Source organism: Rhineura floridana, chromosome 4, assembly GCF_030035675.1.
Source record: "Rhineura floridana isolate rRhiFlo1 chromosome 4, rRhiFlo1.hap2, whole genome shotgun sequence".
NCBI lineage: Eukaryota > Metazoa > Chordata > Lepidosauria > Squamata > Rhineuridae > Rhineura > Rhineura floridana.
In genome coordinates, this window is record NC_084483.1 from 164,969,189 (window position 1) to 164,990,121 (window position 20,933).

The window sequence follows — 20,933 nt, forward strand, 5'->3', positions numbered from 1 at the left end:
AGATAGCAACACAATATGCTGGATCTTCCATCTGCTTAGACAAATGAAGATGCATCACACATATAAATAAATTCAGTAATTAGATCCAGGGTTTCCTAAATGTAATTTGAGAAAATAATTTTAAAATTAAGCATTTTCATCACTTTTTGATAATCCAATATATGCACACAAGGCTCACTCACGTTTTCTTCATTATTGATGGAACTATTGCACTGAATGTACCGGCTGCATTTGAAGTCTTGTTCATGATTGTTGCTGAGAAACTCACTGAACTTTGTCTTCTTTTATCACCTTTAATATAACAGATCAGATTATACATTTGGCCCATTCAAAAAACAGCCAAATATAAAACTATAGCTGAAAGAATTACAATTTCTTCTATTGTAAACCACTTTGAGATCTTTCAGATAGTAAGTGGTCTATAAATGGAAATATAAACAAATAAATAAATTTCTTATAAATTTTAATTACAATTTATATTACTATATAAGCAATCTTTTCTATTTTGAGTCTAATCTACTTCAAACAGCTAGATGTTCTAAAAGACTAGCTGATGGTACTAATTCAAAATTTAAGTACATATGCATATTTAGGTAAATATGCATATTTCTATTTTGTCTTTTTATCAATGAACTACTAACACAAACAGCTTAAAGTGGTGGTGTAGAGGTCCTCTTCCTAAATAACACATCTTTCTTTATCTACATAGATTTATATGCTTGTGCTACAAACCTATGACATTGGGTTGATACTGGGGGACACAGTCTCCTTTCAGACGTTAAGTGCACCGGCATGCCCTACTAGTAAGAGAACACACCACACAGAACAGGGAGGGTTCACTGCTTGCTTTGCTTTGAGCTCATGCCCCTAGCATGGTGGGACAATTAAAAGAAAATGAAACAATAATAATAATGTGACATTCACAATGATGCCAAGTGAACTATTGTTAGGTTGGGATTTGAGCCTAATGCCTAAATGATGCTTTCATGAATGTGTGTGAGATATGGGTTCAAAGATGTGTGTAAAGATACACAAGCAGATCTCTAACACCCACTGCATAGCTACTATGATTAAACAAGTGCTCACTGCTTTCTATGGTATGCAAAATGTACATGTCTCTAAAATTAGTTGACATACAAAAAGCACCAAGGTTTTGTGCTGGGCTACTTCCAATGCCCATAATACGATAGGAAGGAGGCATTAGTGGCCCCTCAGGCAGCTACCAGTTGAAAAGAAAGTATTACAGAAAGACACACAAAACACTTTCTATGATTCTTCTTACATATTTATCAATAGAGTAAATGACTAAAAATTTGTCATAGAATGAATTTACTTACTGCATTGCAATTCATCACTTTGCTTCATTATTTCAATAAATGAACCAATGATTCTGCAAATATTCATGACAATTCCCATCTGATGTACAGGAAATGGTTGCATTTTCTTATGTTTATTCAGAAAGTTTAGCCCTTCTTTTATACTTGAATGAAATAAACTCGATAAGTACTCAATATCATTTTTTGCTAATATTTCAGAAAAGCCTTCTAACCAGGTCTTGACATATGGTTTCCATCCCAGGTCAACTGGATCCTGCAAATAAATAATAATTATTGTTATTATTACCACCACCATTTATTGCCCGCCCTTCACCCAGAAGTCCCAGGGTGGGTTATAACAACCTTAAAATACAGTATGAAAAATAATTTAAAGACAACCAGAATCACAAAATAGGGTGGATCCTAAAAAATTACATCTCAGGTGTCAGAGGCCAGAGTAAAGAGGTGAGTCTTTGGCATTTGCCTAAAGCTGTACAGTGATGTTGCTAGATATACCTTGGTAAGGAGTTCTATAGCTTAGGGGCTGCCACAGAGAATGTCCTCTCTAGGGCCGCCACTACCTGAGTTTCTGAGGTGCTGGAACTGAGGGTGCTGGTACCAAAATGGCCTCCTCTGCTGATCTCAACACCCAAGAGGGTCTATAGGGAAGGAGGCGTTTTTTTGGATTTTTAGGACCTAAGTTATTCAGGGCTGTAAACACTAGCATGAGCACCTTTAATTGGGCCTGGAAACAAACTGGCAACCAATGCAGCTGTTTTACAGTAGAGATTATATGAGATTTAAAAGCAACCCGAGCTAGTAATCTGGCTGCTGCATTTTTGAACAGTGGAAGTTTCTGAATAGTCTTCAAGGGCTGCCCCACATACAGCATATTGCAATTGAGAATAAGCAAGGTTGCACTCCTCTTATCTCCCGACATGTCTGTCAAAGATTGTCCCCCAGGGGTCCCTTGACCTCAGAACCCCAAGGGGGTTCTTTGCTTCTGAGAACAGCCCCAATTCCCTGGGGTCACTGCTTCCTGGGCAAACTCTTACCTTCCCAGGATTAGTTACACCCAAATACCAATCCTGGAAGGGATACACACCCCTTTTTTAGCTTTCACTCTGAATAAGGGGAATTCAGAGCACTAATGGAGATCCTATAGCAGACCTATTGTTACACCCTCTGCTCTAGGGCATTAACTCACACTAATCAATGGTAGTCAGAAGCGACCAGTGATCAACGACTGCATTTAGAGTCATAAGCCCCAAGCAATACACACCATTAATAAAAGGGTAGTTTATTTAAAAGAAAAGAAAGGCACATACAAAAAGAGAGCAGCATATATTTCCTTTAAAGCTGATTGCCCTCAACCGGGCTAAACAAGAGATACATTTGCATAATACTGTGAGAGATTCAAAACAGACAAAAGAAAATAACAAAAGCTTTCTTAGTCCAGTTTCATACTCACTTCAAGGCGAAAGCCTGGTTCCCAATGGCTTACAAGCGATTCAAGGTAGATGGAATAGGGAACGGGAACAACTAACTGAAGGAGTTATTTTTATGGGGTTTAGATGGCAACAGAGAGGGGGCCAATTAGCCATCCTAGGTGCCCCTTCCATGATCACCTATTTTGAAGATAAGGGGGGTTACAGCCCCACCCAGCGGTCTTGATCTGCAATACCCACGCTCCCTGACTTTGATCTCAGGAAGCAGATAAGAGATAACAGATAAGGTTCAGTTGCATCTTCTTGACATTAGCAAATTGCCTGTCTGGCACTAAAGCCTTGGACCTCTCCAGCAGAGTATCCCAGGGATCAACAAAGCTCCCAGAATTCCCTCTGGTTGAACCATTTTAGCTTGACCAACTTTAGCTCAAAGTTAGCTATTCTTGACGATGTCATTAAGCACAACCACCAAGGCAGTTTCAGTGCCATGACCGAGGCCTGAAGCCAGACTAGAATAAATGCCAGTAAAATAAAATGAATGATCAGATTTTCAGAACTGTATTCTCTACTTATTTACATTATTTATATCTTGATTCTGTTCATGACATATGAAATATAGCACATATGTTTTCCTACTACAATACAGATCAGCTGTCTAATCCAGGTGGCAGAAAAAATGTGCTGTATGACAGAGCTCCATATAGAAAGTTGTAGTGTTTGAAAAGGTCCTTATTAAGGATGACATCTTATGTTGGCATTAAAAAAGATTGCTAGTTTTTTAAATGCTTTCTCTTTTAAGTTTTGCAATTTATATAGGAAGCAGCCATTGGCTTTACCTGAACATATTTTCTCCTGGAGAACAGACCATCAGATGGTAAACCTAGTGTCTGCAGACAGGAATCATTATTTTTTTGTGGAAGTAGCAAGCCTCACAAGATTCCAGACCATGCCATGACTATCAGTCTGAAGGATACTCCAACAGTGATAACTCAATACACACGTAGAAAAGAAAGAAAACAGCTCAAAAAACAATGTGGAAAACATAAAAACCATACATTAAAATATTACTTCCTCATGAAGGAATAGAAAACACAAAGAAAAATAAAATTCAATGTTTATTCAATAAACGCTTAATAGAGAAGAGCAGAACAACTCCTCTGAGTAGAAATTCAAAATGAGCAAGAACAATTGAATAATAACAATATTGGACACCCACTTTAGTCACTAACTGGATGGGCTCTGCTGGTCTGTTCTCCAGGAGAAAATATGTTCAGGTAAGGCCAATGGCTCCTTCTCCCTAGAGAACAGCTCTTCAGATGGGATGTACCAAAGCATCCAGATATTAGGGAGGGAGGCTGTCCAAGGCTGAATAGCAAACCAAACTATAATTGTGAATCAGAATACTCAGGAATGAATAGCAATATGCTACAACACATGTCTGCCGAAGGTGGTTTCTGCAGAAGTGTACTTATCTACCTTGTAATGTGATATAAATGTATATGGAAACTACCAGGAACCTGCCCTGCAGATCTCTGACAAGGCAGCATTGACAGCAAAAGCAGATGAGGCTGCTGCAGCCCTGGTGGAGTAGGCCATAACATGTGAAGGTGCAGAGAGGTGCAAACACTCATAAGCTAACTAGCGCAAGCCTTAAACCAACCACCCAGGGTGGGAGAGGACACTCATTTACCCATAGATTTTGGATGAAAAGACACTAAGAATGATATAGCCTGTCAAAATTCTTTGTTCATTGAATATAAACCTCCAGTGCGTGATGAATATCCAGTGAATGCTATGCCTTTTCTTGTGGATGGACTGGGTTGGAACAAAAGGTAAGTAGAATCAGTTCCTGCTGACAAAGATACAGTGAGTCCACCTCAGGAATGAAGACTGGATCTGTACAAAGAATCACTCTGTCCATGTGGACACACAAAGATATTTGGCAACAGAAATGGCATTTAATTCAGAAAATCTCCATGCAGAGGTGATTGCCATGCAGTGCTTGCAGAATCCCATAAGGGATCAAGGAATGGTTGCTCCAAGTGGCTTACCTTTCTTTGGAGAGCACCATGCAATGAAAGTGCACCAAGTAAACTTGAAGATGTGTTTCATGGAAGGCCAATAGGAAGCTAAGATGGTTCTAATCACATTGAGATGGCGTCAATCACGACCCATGAGAGACCAGCCTTCTTCAGATAGCACTGCTTAATTGCCAGGTTGTCAACCTGTCAGACCAAGTCTGCATAGTTCACTGGCCCCTGGGACGTTCAGCCAAACCAGGCTAGGATGCTGAAGAGGGCCTTGAAACAGCATGGTTAGATGCACTGGAAGATACCATGGTGGAGCAATTGCCAAGTTACTTATTTCCAACAAACACGGCTGACCTGGCCAGAATGGAGTGATAACACTACTATAGTGTGTGGTTTCCCCCTACCATTTATTTTCTACCACCCATGACAGCAGATATATTTGTTGAAAGGTGAACAGGAGACCTGACAGCTGAGTGCTGAGCAGAGGTCCATAGGTTACCTGCCTAGAGAGTGTTAGGCTACAGTAACTGTATAAGAACCAGCTCTTTGCAATCAACACTTAAGACCTTACATCCCTAACCAGGGACATGGAACCTGACAAATACTAGACTACTTTGCTAAGAAGCCACTCCCATTGCATCATATGTTCACCTGGAAACATTCAGATTCCTACTGAAAGAATAAGCAGCTACACTGATGAGGTAGCTAGAGGTAAGAGTGCGCTGCCTACATATGGAGGTTTGAATTAAAAAGAGAGAGTTGGCAGAAAACTTTGAATCCTTGAATGAAGGGAATGCCTCAGCGGCAATTGCTTTCAGAAGCCAACCAGAGTTCCCTGTGGAGTTTCTGGTAGAAGGAGAAAGACAATTCACTTCCATGGAATTCACAAAGGTTAGAGGATTCCCTTGCTATTGTCTTGAAGCTTCCACATAGTTACCTGGCAGTGATGGTCAGCAACCTGGATGGCTTTAAGAGAAGATTAGACAAATTCATGGAGGGTAAGGCTATCAGTGACTACTAGCCATGATGGCTATGCTCTGACTCCATAGATGGAGGCAGTATGCTTCCAAACACCAGATACTGGAAACCGCAGGAGAGGAGCCTGCTGTTGTACTCAGATCCTGCTTGAGGGCTTCCCATGGGCATGTGATTGGACACTGATAACAGGATGCTGGACTAGATGGCCACTGGCCTGATCCAACAGGGTTTTCTTATGTTTCTATGTTTTTATGTACATACTTAAGCAATGAGGAAAAGGAAATAAATACCTAAGAACATTTTCTGGCTAAGTACCTGAGCAATAACTAGAATGCTGGGATAAATACATCTGCTCAAATGTTGTTGTTGTTATGTGCCTTCAAGTCAATTACAACTTATGGCAACGCTATGAATCAGTGACCTCCAAGATCATCTGTCATGAACCACCCCATTCAGATCCTGAAAGTTCAGTCTGTGGCTTCCTCTATGGAATCAATCCATCTCTTGTTTGGCCTTCCTCTTTTTCCACTTCCTTCTGTTTTTCCCAGCATTATTGTCTTTTCTAGTGAATCATGTCTTCTCATTATGTGTCCAAAGTAAGCATGTTGGTGACATGTTGGTGACATGTTGGTGATACCCTGTCCTAGTGAGCAGTCTCGCCACTACATTTTGCACCAGCTGCAGCTTCCGGACCGACCTCAAGAGCAGCCCCACATAGAGTGCATTACAGTAATCCAGCATAAAGGTTACCAGTGCATGGACAACAGTGGTCAGGCTATCCAGGTCCAGAAATGGCAACAGTTCTCTTACCATCCAAAGCTGGTAAAAGGCACTCCTAGCCACTGAGGTCACCTGAGCCTCTAGCGACAAAGAAGAATCCAAGAGCACCCCCAGACAATGGAGCTGCTCTTTCAGAGGGAGCACAACCCCATCCAAAGCAGGCAGCTGACCAATGATGTGTTTGACGAGGTGCACCTGGCGCCAACACTGTTATCTTTTTGGCACCAGGTCAAGAAGTTCCTCTTCTCCCAGGCATTTTAGCATGTGTTTTAAAATTGCTTTTAAAAATATGTTTTTAAATTTGCATATTTGTTTTTAATGTTTTGAATTGTTGTAAACCGCCCAGAGAGCTTCGGCTATGGGGCGGTATACAAATGCAATAAATAAATAAATGAATATCCGAACTTGGGAACCACCAACCCACAGTGTCTTCGTCTTGCTAGGATTCAGACTCAGTTTATTGGCCCTCATCCAACCCACCACAGAGTCCAAGCAGAGGTCCAGGGCTTGCAAGGCCTGTCCCATTTCAGATGTTACAGAGAAATAGAGCTGGGTATCATCAGTGTATTGCTGACACATCACCCCAAATCTCCTTATGACCGCTCCCAAGGGCTTCATATATATGTTAAACAGCATGGGGGACAAGATGGTACCCTGCAGCACCCCACAGCACAACTGCCAGGGGGCCAAAAGACAATCGCCCAATGCTATTCTCTGAAAATGACCCTGGAGATAGGATGGGAACCCCTGTAAAACAGTGCCTTCAGTACCCATCTCACCAAGTCAGCCCAGAAGGATACCATGGTCAATGGTATCAAAAAACCGCTGAGAGATCAACTAAGAATAACAGGGTTGCTCTTCCCCTGTCCTCCCGATAAAGGTCATTCATCAGGGCAACCAAGGCTGATTCAGTTCCATAACCAAGCCTGAACCCAGACTGGGAAGAGTCAAGATAATCTGTTTCATCCAAGAGTACTCGCAATTGCTGCACCTCATCCCTCTCAATCACCTTCCCTAAAAAGGGGGTATTCGCAACCAGGCAGTTGTTGTCGCAAACCAATCGGTCCAGGGTGGGCTTTTTCAGAGCAGTCGATCACCACCTCTTTCAGGATGGCTGGAACCACTCCCTCCTGCAACGATGCATTGACCACACCCTGGATCCACTCAGTGAAACTCCCTCAGCAAGCTTTAATAAGCCAAGAAGGGCAAGGGTCGAGAGGACACTTTGCTGGCCTCATCATTGAAAGCACCTTGTCCACATCATCAGGCCGCATCAGCTGAAACTGTTCCCAAGAAGTTGCAGCAGACGTTGCACTGGACACCTCACTGGGGACTACAGTAGTGGATGGAGCATCAAGATGTAGAGGCAGACACCTTTGGGCAGTGTTAGAGTCAGAAGGTGCTGAGGTACTGGCATCATCTGGAGGAGCTGTACCAATCACCTGGACCTGCCCATCAGCTGCAGTCAGTTCTGCCATCATAGTAACTTTGCTTAAGTCACGTGCATAGATGGGGCATGCAGACGAAGCATATTTCATATTATCAACTGCAAGGCACTGCTCTGCTTATTTGGCCATGCAAGCAAATGGCACTAATTCGGCCTCATGGAGACTGAGGTAGATGAAGATACACGAGAAAAGGGGGGAAAGTGTGCACTTTAAACACAAACCGCAAATAGTGGGTAAACAAAAAGAGAAAAACAAACAAAACAAAAACGGGCAGCTTCACAATGAGCTTGTAGAAGCGGAAGCAGAAAACAAGTGAGGATAAGGATGCTACAGCTGTGATAGAGCAGAAAACTCAGGCATACGCAGGTCGCCAATAAATATTAACTAGTGCCCTAGGGAAGGGAGGCTGCCATGAGGTAAAGTAAAAAGGGTGGAGAAAAAAAAGGAGAAGCTGAGCTGTAAATAAATCAGACTAACTGCGGAAAACAATTTAGAAAAAACCAAGGAGGGAATCGGAGGAACTCATGAGCTTCAAGAATGGAAACAGCAGTAGAAAAATAAAGAAATAATAATAATAATTAAAAGGACTAAAAAAAGAGGTGTGAATAATAATAATAATAATAATAATAATAATAAATTTAATTTTTGTGTCGCCTATCTGGCCGAAGCCACTCTAGGCGACGTACAAACTAAAATTCAGTAAATTACAATACAATACAGATAAAATACAATAAAATCAGAACGATCATTAATCACAGCAGCATGAAATCAGTTAGGGCGATCAATAGATAATAAAATATCCCAAAAAAGTTAGCCCTCCCCGGAATTCCTGAAGGCCTGTCCAAAAAGCCAAGTTTTTAATGCCCGGCGAAATATATCCAGGGAAGGGGCATGGCGAAGATCGAATGGGAGGGAGTTCCAGAGAGTGGGGCCGCCACTGAAAATGCCCTCTCTCTAGTCCCTACCAACCTAGCTGTTTTCGTTGGTGGGACTGAGAGAAGGCCCTGTGTGGCTGATCTGGTTGGGGGGCTTAATTTGTGGTACTGGAGGCGCTCCTTCAGATAAACTGGGCCGAGACCGTATAGGGATTTAAAGGTTAATACCAACACCTTGAATTGGGCCCGGAAAACAACTGGCAGCCAATGTAGGTGAAATAATACTGGCATGATGTGATCACGGCGGCGGCTGTTTGTAAGCAACCGAGCCGCCGCATTCTGCACCAGTTGTAGTTTCCGGACCGTTTTCAAGGGTAACCCCACGTAGAGCGCATTGCAGTAGTCTAATCGAGAGGTGACCAGGGCGTGTACCACCAGTGGGAGCTGATGAATAGGGAGGTAGGGTTGCAGCCTCCGTATGAGATGTAATTGGTACCAAGCTGCCCGGCTCACTGCCAAAATCTGAGCCTCCATGGACAGCTTGGAATCAAGAACCACCCCGAGGCTGCGGACCTGATCTTTCAGGGGTAAACTCACCCCATTAAACTGTAGGTCAACAGCACCCAACCTCCCCCTGTCACCCACAAGTAGCACCTCGGTCTTATCAGGATTGAGCTTCAGTCTGTTCCTTCCCATCCATCCACTCACGGATTCCAGGCACTTGGACAAGGTCTCCACAGCCATCTCTGGTGAAGATTTAAAGGAGAGATAGAGCTGCGTGTCATCTGCATATTGATGACATCGCAGCCCAGAACTCCTGATGATAGCTCCCAGCGGCTTTACATAGATGTTAAATAGCATGGGAGAGAGGATAGAACCCTGTGGCACTCCGCATGTGAGGGGCCAAGGGTCTGAAACCTCATCTCCCAATGCTACCTGTTGATGCCTGTCAGAGAGAAAGGAACGGAACCACTGCAAAACAGTGCCTCCTATTCCCAATCCTTCCAGGCGATCCAACAAGATACCGTGGTCGACGGTATCAAAAGCCGCCGAGAGATCCAGGAGAACAAGAAAGGTGGATTCTTCCCCGTCTAATGCCCTCCTCATATCATCCACCAGAGCGACCAAGGCTGTTTCAGTACTATGTCCAGTCCTGAAACCTGATTGGTATGGATCCAAATAATCCGTTTCATCCAAGTGTGCTGCCAACTGGCCAGCCACCACTCGCTCAATGATCCCCAAAAATGGCAGATTTGAAACGGGGCGAAAGTTGTTCAAGACTTTGGAATAAATGATCCACCTGGAAGCAGGAGACAGGAATGGCCTGGGATCTTGCGAGGCTTGCTGAAAAATGGAAATGGACTGCCTTCAAGTCAATTCCAACTTATGGCGATCCTATGAATAGGGTTTTCATGGTAAGCGGTATTCAGAGGGGTTTTTCCATTGCCTTACTCTGAGGTTGAGAGGCAGTGACTGGCCCAAGGATTTCTCTTTGCACAATGGAATGTTCTCCCCCTTTCATGCCTAAATATCTTCTAGGGGGTCTTCTAGAGTAGATTGGGAACAGTGTGGGGGGAGAAATCACATTTGGTTAACGTAATTTGGACCGTTTACATAACGTTTTTGCCAACGCGAGTGTATTCAGCTGCTATTGCCTTTAAATCCGGATTAAATCAATGCGATAAAAATCTGAAATTGGTTTGAAAATCTGCACCCGCTTCGGTGCCCACCTGCTGTATAACTGCTTTCTCCACTGTTTTTGGCTGCATGGGTTGTTCGCCATTTTAGATCCTCCCTTTTTCTGCCCCCTACACTGTCTATGGACATCATTTTGTTTACTGCCACTGATGAACAAACTTCTGGTCGCTCTAGCCTTCTTTTCCCCCACTTCTCCCCACCTGAACAAGTTTCCTCTCCTGGTCCTTAAAACCAGCGATGAGCTCTGTTTACTTGCTATTTTTCCTTTTCTCTCAACACATATTTTTGTATGTTATGCTTAGACGTATGCTGTCGTCCTCGTCATGCTCATTGTCCCGGGGAGGGTGGCGACAGAGGAGTCCCTGCTTGGCCTTTGTTGTATCTTGTATGCTTTAGCCTTCTCCCCTGCCCAGCAAGTTCCCTCCCTTGGTCCTTTAAACCAGCTATGCACTCCATTTACTTGCTATTTTACTTTACGAGCCGGGTGGGGGCAGTAAGGGAAGAGAAGGGGTGCTGTGCTGCCACTCCCCCGTGTCTGTCTCTGCCGGGGGGGGAGGAGGAGGAGGAGCCGCTTTGCTCCATGCCAGTTTGTGGGGAAGAGACCAGGTGGGTATTTATATAGACGCAGTGGGCTGGTGCTTGGGGCGTGGGCTGGTGCTTGGGGCGTGGGCAGGTGAGCAGCCCCTCCTCCCCTCCCCTTTCTGGCGGCAGTGGCAACCAGTCCTGCCAGCCATTGAAGGCTGCCTTCCCTAGAGCAAGCATGAAAACTGCCCGCGACCAAGGAGGAGGGAAGAGATGCAGCCCAGAGAGCAGGACTTCCTGTGGGATGCCCCAGGGCAGCCCTGCTTGGTTTTCAGGAGGCGAAGGAGAGGAGGGTCGACTTGACCCCTCCATCTAACTGTTTCCGGCCAGGATGTAGCCCGGGGAAAGCTCCTGCAGAAGACCTGTTGCAACTAAGGTCTCATTCACACAGAGGTTGTGTGTGCACCCACCCACAAACACAAAAATATACACACTGCTCACTATAAACATTTCATTCCTTCTTCACAAAAAAGGTTTTTGTCTAGAGGAAATGAAACTGACAACAGAAAAAAAGTAATTTGGTGTCAGTTGCACCCCCACTGTCTCCTGGCTTAGTGTGAAATTGACAGAAAACCCCTCCCCTTCTCAATTAGCAATGGGGATGTTCTGGAGGGAGTTAACATGTAAATTTGGTGGCGGGGCCACAAGGAAACAGCGATACTAATAAATGTGAACATGTGTGAATGCAAAACAGCAAATTGGAAGGTGGGGAGGACGGATGTGTGTGAACCGTGGAACTCTTATCACGATGGAAAAAGCTTCATATTCAATATGGATTTTAGCTCCCATGTGAACCTGGCCTATATCTAAGATAAGAACATGTTTTATTATGTTGTTGCACCCTAATATAAAAGTCAATAAATCCATCTGAGACAGTACTCCTAAAATATTTATATAATTTAATTCTGTACATACCTGTTATTCCCTCTGGAATTTATTAGTGAACAATAATCTTGTAAAAAGCAGCATTTAGAGTTAGTCAGCTCAATGCACTTGCCATCTTTGCTGAATTACATTAAAGCATAAAATACTGTGTGAATAAAAAGTTTATTTAAGAAACCTACCACATAAACCATGGCACATCTACTAACAGTAGCAGGGCTGGCCTGAGAGAGGCTGTCCACTTCAAATATCATTCTGATTCCTGGTGATAAGTAGATTCTTTCACTATTAGCAAGGCACAACACTCTGGTGTCATCTAGCACAGAATTTAAATTTTCTATCCAAATTGGGTCTACTGGCCCATCTAAGATAATCCACTGCCAGTCAGTAATACTTTCATCTACAAAAAAACAAGGCTGGCTTTAGAATCTGCTAGTAACATATATTAAAAAAGAATTTAAAAAGAAAGTTAAAATATTTGAAAAGGATCACATTGTTATTTGATGAAAATATATCCTAAAAACCCCTCTGAATTTATCTGTGTGGTGAGCATGAAACAGGAGGAAAAAATGCTTTATATACCACTTTTTATTATTTTATCATACATTATTTTCATTTTTCAATGCATTATCTTTCAATGCATGTCTTTAAATAAAAAATGAAAAATACTTTGAATATTTATTGTTGAAAATGTTTCTGTTATATGTGTTTACATCTGGCATTGAGATTCAAAAACAAATAATCAGGACATGCACTGCCCTGCCCATCGTTCCTGACACCTTTTTGAATTGTCAGCCCTGTATACTGCTTACACCTTGGAACTTGTACTGTGCATATGTACAAATGTACATTTACAAAATGCCTGTTGTACATAAACAAACATGGTAATATCCATAGCAGGCAGCCCTGTGTTTGTTTTCACCGAGCAGTCTTTTTGCCATTTTATTATATTGTTGCTTGCTGCCCCAATCGTCAAATGGTGGGAGATCTCGAGGAGTTCCTGTGCTTACCCAGGGTTTGGTTTCCTTGGAAAGAAGGTCAGCAGAGACTGTGGTGTCTTTCAGGAAATACTTTTTTTACACACATTCCAACCTGAGCTTAAGATGGAGGCTTCAAGGCATTTTCAGATCTTTATTTTCCATCAGGCTTACAGGAGGAATCCTAAAGCCATGGTGCAGGGAGCCAGCTCTCTGCATGTCTCCAGTTCCCAGCCTCTCTTTGGCCCTAGGAGAGGGAGGCTCTCCTAAAGAGTTTCAAAAACAGTAGGATCTCTCTGGCCAATTCGCTAGTTGCTGGGCACTTGAGAGACCCATTAGCCTACCTGGCCACTCTATTAGATTAACAAAGGAGACTCATCTGAACAACAGAGCAGGTTTCTCAGCTGCAGAGCCCACCTCCAGGTGCAGGGTCCCAAATCAGAGGCTGGAAAGAGGATTCATGGAAACCATCTATCTCAGCCCCAAACCCATAACAATATGTATGCACATAGCGAACAAATCCAAGGTGACAACAACTGTCAGCAGCAAACCTAGAATGGCAGAAATACATGACATCAGAATGTACCAGGTGGCACAAACGTACACGGAGAAAAGGATTGTAGTTCTTATATGAAGGGCATTTTTATTTGAGTAATAAGATGTTCTCAGCCTCATTCGGGATATACACTTCCTCTAGCACTTGAAGGCAGCACTGGAACTTAACTGGAAGGCTTTCCTCACATCCATCCAGCCTCCACCAATTTACGACTGTCCAAACTGCTACAGTCCACGCTCAACATAAGACCAACATTAAACACCACCTACGAGGAACACAGATTTAAAAATACACAGCTCAGGCCATCTCTGGACCCACATGGCAATAGAAAAAAAAACAATTTTACCAAAACTGTGAGAAATAGGTGGCCAACACTGGGTGAGGTCCTGAGACCATCTTACCACTCAAAGAAAATGCCTTTCAGATGACCAACTGTCCTTTTTCCTTTGAGTCAAATGTTCTTAGGTAGGACATGCCAAAGCTGACCAAAAATAGTCTGGGTCTTAGCTGCCTACAGACCCAGAAGAACATGTTGAACCACACATCTCCCAAAGGCTGCTATAATATTTTGTAAAGGTGCTAGGACTAGCCCAGGTTGCAGCACAGCACGCCTCCTGAAGAGAAGGATTTAACAATAAAGTCACTTAAGCCACTGCCAACCCCATAAAGTGTGCAGTCAGCTTTGTAGGAGGTGGCAGGTGTAAAGACAGATAGGCTAGCATGATACACACCTAAACCCATCAAGAAAGGGTAGAGCTAGACACCTTTTTCCCCAGAGAAGCTGTATGAAATGAAACAAGGAATCAGATTGTCTACAGGTTTGGTGAAAGAAAAAAAACTTGGGAGTATAAATGCTGGATCCCTGTAGCACCAGTCTATTTTGATGAAAAATGGAAAGATGCTTTGCGATAGGCAAAGTTAATAGTTCTGGTGGCGATGAGAAAGAGAACTTTGAACAGGGTCAGCAAAAGCACATCTTTCTAGGGTTTGAAGGGAGATTTTGGCAAAGCCATGAGAACCTTGTGGAGATCCCATGTGTGCAGGTATAGCCAGACTCTTTAGACAAATCACCAAGCAGTGTTTCTTTAATTTGAAGCAGAAGCTGAGGAGTCAATTGAAGCTGTACTGCAACAGGATCAGTAGAGAAGCCAGGCAGAACCAAGTTAGATGCAGCAGAACCTATAGCACATTAGGAGTCAGAACATTGTGAGGCACAGCATCTTTTAAAGGCACTGGCTAAGGAGAATAATTGAGGTTTTATGAGAGATAAGCTGTGATAGGATAGACAAAGAGTGAGAAGGAACAGCAACAGGCTGAGGGGTTGGGGAAGCCTCAAATGACTGGCCTGATGAAAACGGAGGCAGGGAGAACTAAGCTTCCTTTGTAAAGACTGCCTTCTTACTTTTACAGACAAAGCAGCTCTCTCAGTCAACATATTATGATTTGAATGGAGAAGAGCATGGAAAAGTTACTTTTTTGAACTACAACTCCCATCAGCCCAGTCCAGTGGCCATGCTGGCTGGGGCTGATGGGAGTTGTAATTCAAAAAAGTAACTTTTCCAAGCTCTGGAATGGAGGGTGACAGCTTCTCCAGCTCCCATGTCCCCAGTGCCAATGGACTCAACAGGAGAATGTGCCCTATCAAATACAGCAATTACTTTAGCTTTGAGAAACTTCCTCTTGTCAGTGCAAGAGTCTTCCCGATAGCTGTTGCAGCACTGGTCCAGAACTAATGGGGATTGCCTTAAAGAGTAGATCAAACAAAGCTGCTGCAGCTGATGGCCCATAGCTTTGCCAGGCAATGATTAAAATGCACAGGGCTGCTGCAACTCCAGCCCAGAGCTCTAGTGGAAGGCACAAAATGACAGGTGGAAAAAAAGCACAGCCACCTTAAAGTTATGAAGGCAAAAAAAATTGGGTCGCTTAATTGTAAGGGAGAGCAGAGAACTGAAATTCAGGTGGAGGAATATAAAGGCACTGAAAGAACAGGCAAATAAGGGTCAAAAAGAACACCAAGGCAGTTTTAGAAATAGAGAAAAGAAACAGAGGGAGGGGGCAGGGATAAGGGGAGAACCAGTGGTGGATGAAGCAACAAAGGACAAACATCAACCACAAAGACCAAAAATCCTCTTCAACACAAGCACACACAATGTACTCCACAGAAAAATAAACAAGTCTACTAATACAAAACTCCACAGAAAATAGACATTAACATACCCTGCCCCACAGACAGTGCTGTAACTAGCTTTTCATGTGCCCTGTGCAAGATTTTATTTTTGGGCCCCTTAATTTTTTTGGGGGGGGGGGAAATAATAATAAAACAAGTACGATATAACAATTGTTTATAAATAATTTTTGTGTACACAAGAAATATACAAGATCATTCACATGTATTTATAAATGAAAATAATTGTTTTAATTGCACTTTTCTGGCTTTCATTTCAGCAAATTCATTGATTACATCATCATAATTAATATCTTTAACGATATTATATTCAATCAAAATTATGGAAAGATTGGATAATCGTTCTTGTCCGATAGTCGATCTTAAATAATTCTTAATTAATTTTAACTTGCTAAAACTTCTCTCACACGAAGCAGTAGAAATGGGAAGAGTGAGAATTATTTGGAGAGCAACATTGATATTTGGATATGATTCAATTAATCCAAAGTCATGAAGAGCCTGTAGAATATAAACATAAACATTCGCTCCCATCGCGCACGTGACGTATCGATCAGTCTTGCGATTCAGTCATTCAGATGTTGGTGAGCAGAGTGTGTCAAGGGCATCCAGGGACTGAGCGACCCAATGACCAATTGCTAAACTGCTAAATAACGCAATGGGTTGCCTGGGCCCACTCGACGCACTCGGCTCACCAACATCTGAACTGCACAGCAGAGCACGGTGGTGAAATTTAAAATTTGAAAATATTATTATATTTGACAAAAAAAATTGTCAGTTCCATTTCAGGGGCCCCTTCGTCCTGTGCCCTGTGCCTCTGCACCTGTTGCACCTGCCTAGTTACGGCACTACCCACAGAACCAACAAGACAAACAACCCTTTTCTTTAGAGAAATGACACCAAAGAACAAGAAAACACCAACAGAAAAAACACTGATGACCAATAAATAGTAATAACACAAAAAAGCACAAGTCTGAGCAAAACTGACAGAAGAATGTGGGACATGACTTCTTCAGTGCGAAGGCAGGAGAAAACTGGTAGGATGGATGGATGAGAGCAAAACCCTCTAGTTGAACTGCAATCTTGCCTTCAAGCACTAGAGGAGCTTACACCCCACCTGAGAATGTCTTCACTCAAAGGAAAAAGAAGAGTAAACCTGTTTTGGAAGTAGTTTTTCAGCTTATTTCAAATACCTGCAATAAGAAAATATGAAGTATTTTGGATCTCATTTGAAGCTCTGTGCAGAATCCCAAGATACTACAGGAATACCCTGCTTTACGTACCTTCATTATACGGACCCTCGCGAGTATGGACATACTCCATACTCCACCATACCCCACTTAATGTACGCGCACTTCACACTTATGGACACTGATGGAACGCCCGAACTTGTGTTCCATGTGCCTCGTGAAGTGTTGTCTCCCTGTAGCGATCAGAGCGATCTGAGTGACTCCTGACCTGAAGGTTCTCATTTAAGTACTCATTTAAGATTGTTACAGTACATTTAAGTTCTTAACAGTACTTTACAGTACTACTGTACTTAACAGCGATCTGAGCTCTGCCTGCCCCGGCCTAGGTCGGTGGCGGCAGTGTGTGTGTGTGTCTGTGGGGGGGGGCACCTTGTGCTCTTTAGATCACCCTGTTTTCATTTTTTACCTCTCCATTGTCCCGTTTTATACCTCTCCATTGTCCCCCATTGTCCCATCTTCCTTTCCTGCTTTAATTGATTGATACAAATAAATAAATAAATAAATAAATTCTAGTTTTATGACTTTCCTCCCTCCCCCAGTTGAGAAAAAAACACAATTGTGTTCACTTCTTTCCAAAAGAATTGCTGCATTGGTCTACAGTATTGTAATTTTAAAATATCATCCGTGGGACCTACTTCTAAGTAGACTTGCATAGGATTGGGAATTTTACCCTAGTGAAAATTGAAGCAGGGCAGTCTTTATTCTGAATTAATTAATCCAGAATACTTTTCTCTCTGTCTCTGCCCATCATTAGTTCTGGCTTTTGCCACTGCTGGCTTGTGACTCCCAATAGTGCGTGTGTGTGTGGGATGCCCTCTTGGTATTGGTATTGTTTTCCCTTGCCTTCAATTGTTTGGCTTCACAATTTCATACAGTACAGTACAGTGCAGTTCAGTACAGTAGTACAGTATTACAGTACTGTACATAATGGCAGATACAAAGAAAAGTCGTAAATCTATCACCTTAGATATGAAGTTTAAAATGATTAAACTGTCTGATGAAGGTGTTTCTCAAGCTGAGATAGGCCGAAGACTAGGCTTCACTCGAACTACAGTTAACACGGTCATGAAGAGTAAAGAAAAAATCCTTGCGGAAGTTAAGAGTGCTGCGCCAGTTAACACAACAAAAATTAGGAAAAGGGATAGCGTTGTTGCAGACATGGAGAGACTCTTAATAGTTTGGATAGAAAATCAGACTGCACGCCAGGTTCCTGTAAGCCAGGCAATGATTCAAAATAAAGCCTTAAGCCTATTCAATGACCTGAAAGATAAAAAAGGTGAGGCAGCGAAGGATGCCGAATTTGTTGCAAGCCGTGGATGCTTTGATAGGTTCAAGAAGAGGTCTAACCTACATAGCATCAAAGTGCAAGGAGAGGCAGCGGCTGCAGATACTGAGGCTGCAGAAAGCTATCCACGCGACCTTGCCAAAATTATTGAAGAGGGAGGCTACTCCAAGGAACAAATTTTTAATGTGGATGAGACTGGGCTGTTCTGGAAAAAGATGCCTGCAAGAACCTTCATTGCAAGAGAGGAGAAAACAATGCCAGGCTACAAGGCAGCTAAAGATAGAATAACCCTTCTGTTAGATGGCAATGCCTCTGGTACCTTAAAGCTAAAGCCTATGCTAATTTATCGTTGGCAAAACCCTAGAGCTTTGAAGAACTACGTTAAAACTAGACTTCCAGTGCATTGGAGGTCTAATAGAAAAGCATGGGTGACTGCAGCCGTTTTCGAAGAATGGTTTGACACCTGCTTTGTACCAGAGGTGAAAGCCTATTGCAAGGACAACAATATCCCTTTTAAAATTTTGCTCCTTGTAGACAATGCTCCTGGCCACCCTCGAACGTTAGATGAGCTGAACCCTAACATTCGAGTGGAATTCCTACCACCGAATACCACCTCACTACTGCAGCCCATGGATCAATGTGTCATAGCCACCTTCAAGTTGAACTACTTGAAAAGAACATTCAGTAAGTGTATTGCAGCAATAGACAATGAAGAGGGGACAGGGCAAGAAGTCCTAAAGAAATTCTGGAAAAGCTACGACATCTTGGATTGCATCAAAACTATAAGAGATGCTTGGAATGACATAAAGGAAACAACAATGAAAGGGGCCTGGAAAAAATTATGCCCACAGTTAGTTGATGATTCCGAAGGCTTTGAAGATCCTGTAGCTAATGTTACTGAAAATATTGTAGAGATGTCAAAGCAGTTAGAGCTGGAAGTGGAGCCAGAAGATGTTGCTGAACTTCTGGCGTCCCATACTGAACCCCTCAGCAATGAAGATCTTCTGGAACTTGAAGAGGAAAGAGAAGAAAATGTGCCGGATGAGGATGAGACCATGGAACAATCTGAAGGCCTAACTTTAAAAATTCTCTTGGAAGCTTTCCGTCAGCTTGATAGTGCCATGGCTCTTTTTGAAAAGCATGATAGGGACTTTGAAAGAAGTTCCAAAGTCAATGCTAACATTTCGGGGGCTTATGCCTATTACAAAGAAATCTACAGGGAAAAGAAAAGAGCTACAGTTCAAACCTCCTTAGACACCTACTTTCGTATAAGGCCAGCAGCACCCAGTCAATATCTCAGACCATCAACATCCACTGAAAGTCCATCTCTAGCATCGACATCAGCCCCAAGCCCTACTCCTACTTCAAGTAGTCCATCCAAATTGCCAGCAAGAAAGCGTCTAGCCCTTGATGACTCGACTTATGAAGTAGAAGATATGCCCTCTCCTTCATCCTTCCTACAATACATGTAAATTTTCGTTCATCCATTTCGCATCTGCCAGCTGACGTTAAAGGTAAGCTTACCCTTTTTATTAAAGAGTTTATTTTATTTTATGTATATTTTAGTTATACATGCGTTATTTACATCAGTTATGCCCGTACAGTACATGCATCGATAAGTGGGGGGGAAAAGTAGTGCTTCACTTTAAGTACATTTTCACTTTACATACATGCTCCGGTCCCATTGTGTATGTTAATGCGGGGTATTCCTGTACTACATAAATAGTAGCAACCTTAAGTTGATACACTGTTGGCCTTTGAATCTTACTTGCTACAAATTCTGTTTTAACCACTCTTATTCATGCTGCAGAGCATCCAAACAAAAACAAATATTTTTTAAAAAATCATCAGACTAATGGAGTTTATGAATAAGAATATCAAACAGTAGGACTACCCAATTAATAACTATTCAAATATTAATATGTTGCATAATTTGGACACATCACTATGGGAAGAAAGAAGGAAATATCTGCCATTATTACAGTACTGCCACCCTGGGCGGGAGGAACAGCGGGATATAAATTTAATAATAAATAAATAAATAAATACTTATACTGACAATGAGCATTTTCTGTTGATTGCAGCGTTTCATCTGTTAGGGATGCATCAATTATATTCACTGTATTTAGCTAGAAAAACAGAAATGAGACTACACTGCAAATCAGTTCGCAAAGAAATTTAGGTAAGCTATAACACAGAATTCATTTTTTAAAAATACAAAGCTTGGTTTTTCTCTAAAGAAACTGGGCAGTAATTTAATTACAAAAATGACAAGGAGCCCAAGTGTGGCATGTAACTACCACAGGAAGTCTGAACATGAGATGTACATTCAAACCCTTGAATCTCATACAAATCACAGTTAAACACAGAAGGCTGAATCCAGACTTCTCCCAAGCACAGTTCTGGTAACTGGACACTCTATTGTATTATTATGAAGACATTTTTTGCCAATTCCTCCTTGTTTTGCAGCTTCCTGTGCTCTTTAAAAACCTGCTCTGGAGAGTTGGGGAACCCACTGAAAAAACATGGAAGGTGATTATGGGGGCTTCAGGGGGAAGGAGGAATTGGTGAAAATTGCCTTGTCCCCTCATCCTTCATGAATGAATAGCCCTCTTCTGCTATTGTTTCCCAGCAACCAGTGTTTAG

The 20,933-nt window shown here is 42.4% G+C and overlaps 1 protein-coding gene across 1 annotated transcript in view; it reads right to left on the reverse strand.

Moving 5' to 3' along the window:
• The window catches only part of DNAH14 (dynein axonemal heavy chain 14), a 472,613-nt gene that overhangs the window by 198,033 nt on the left and 253,647 nt on the right, over window positions 1-20,933 (reverse strand). Inside the window, exons 42-45 of the mRNA XM_061626120.1 lie at window positions 20,347-20,416; window positions 12,220-12,437; window positions 1,338-1,590; window positions 183-291 (exon numbers count right to left, since the gene is read on the reverse strand). Of these exons, the coding sequence (XP_061482104.1) occupies window positions 183-291; window positions 1,338-1,590; window positions 12,220-12,437; window positions 20,347-20,416 (650 nt within the window). The remainder of the gene's footprint in view (window positions 1-182; window positions 292-1,337; window positions 1,591-12,219; window positions 12,438-20,346; window positions 20,417-20,933) is intronic.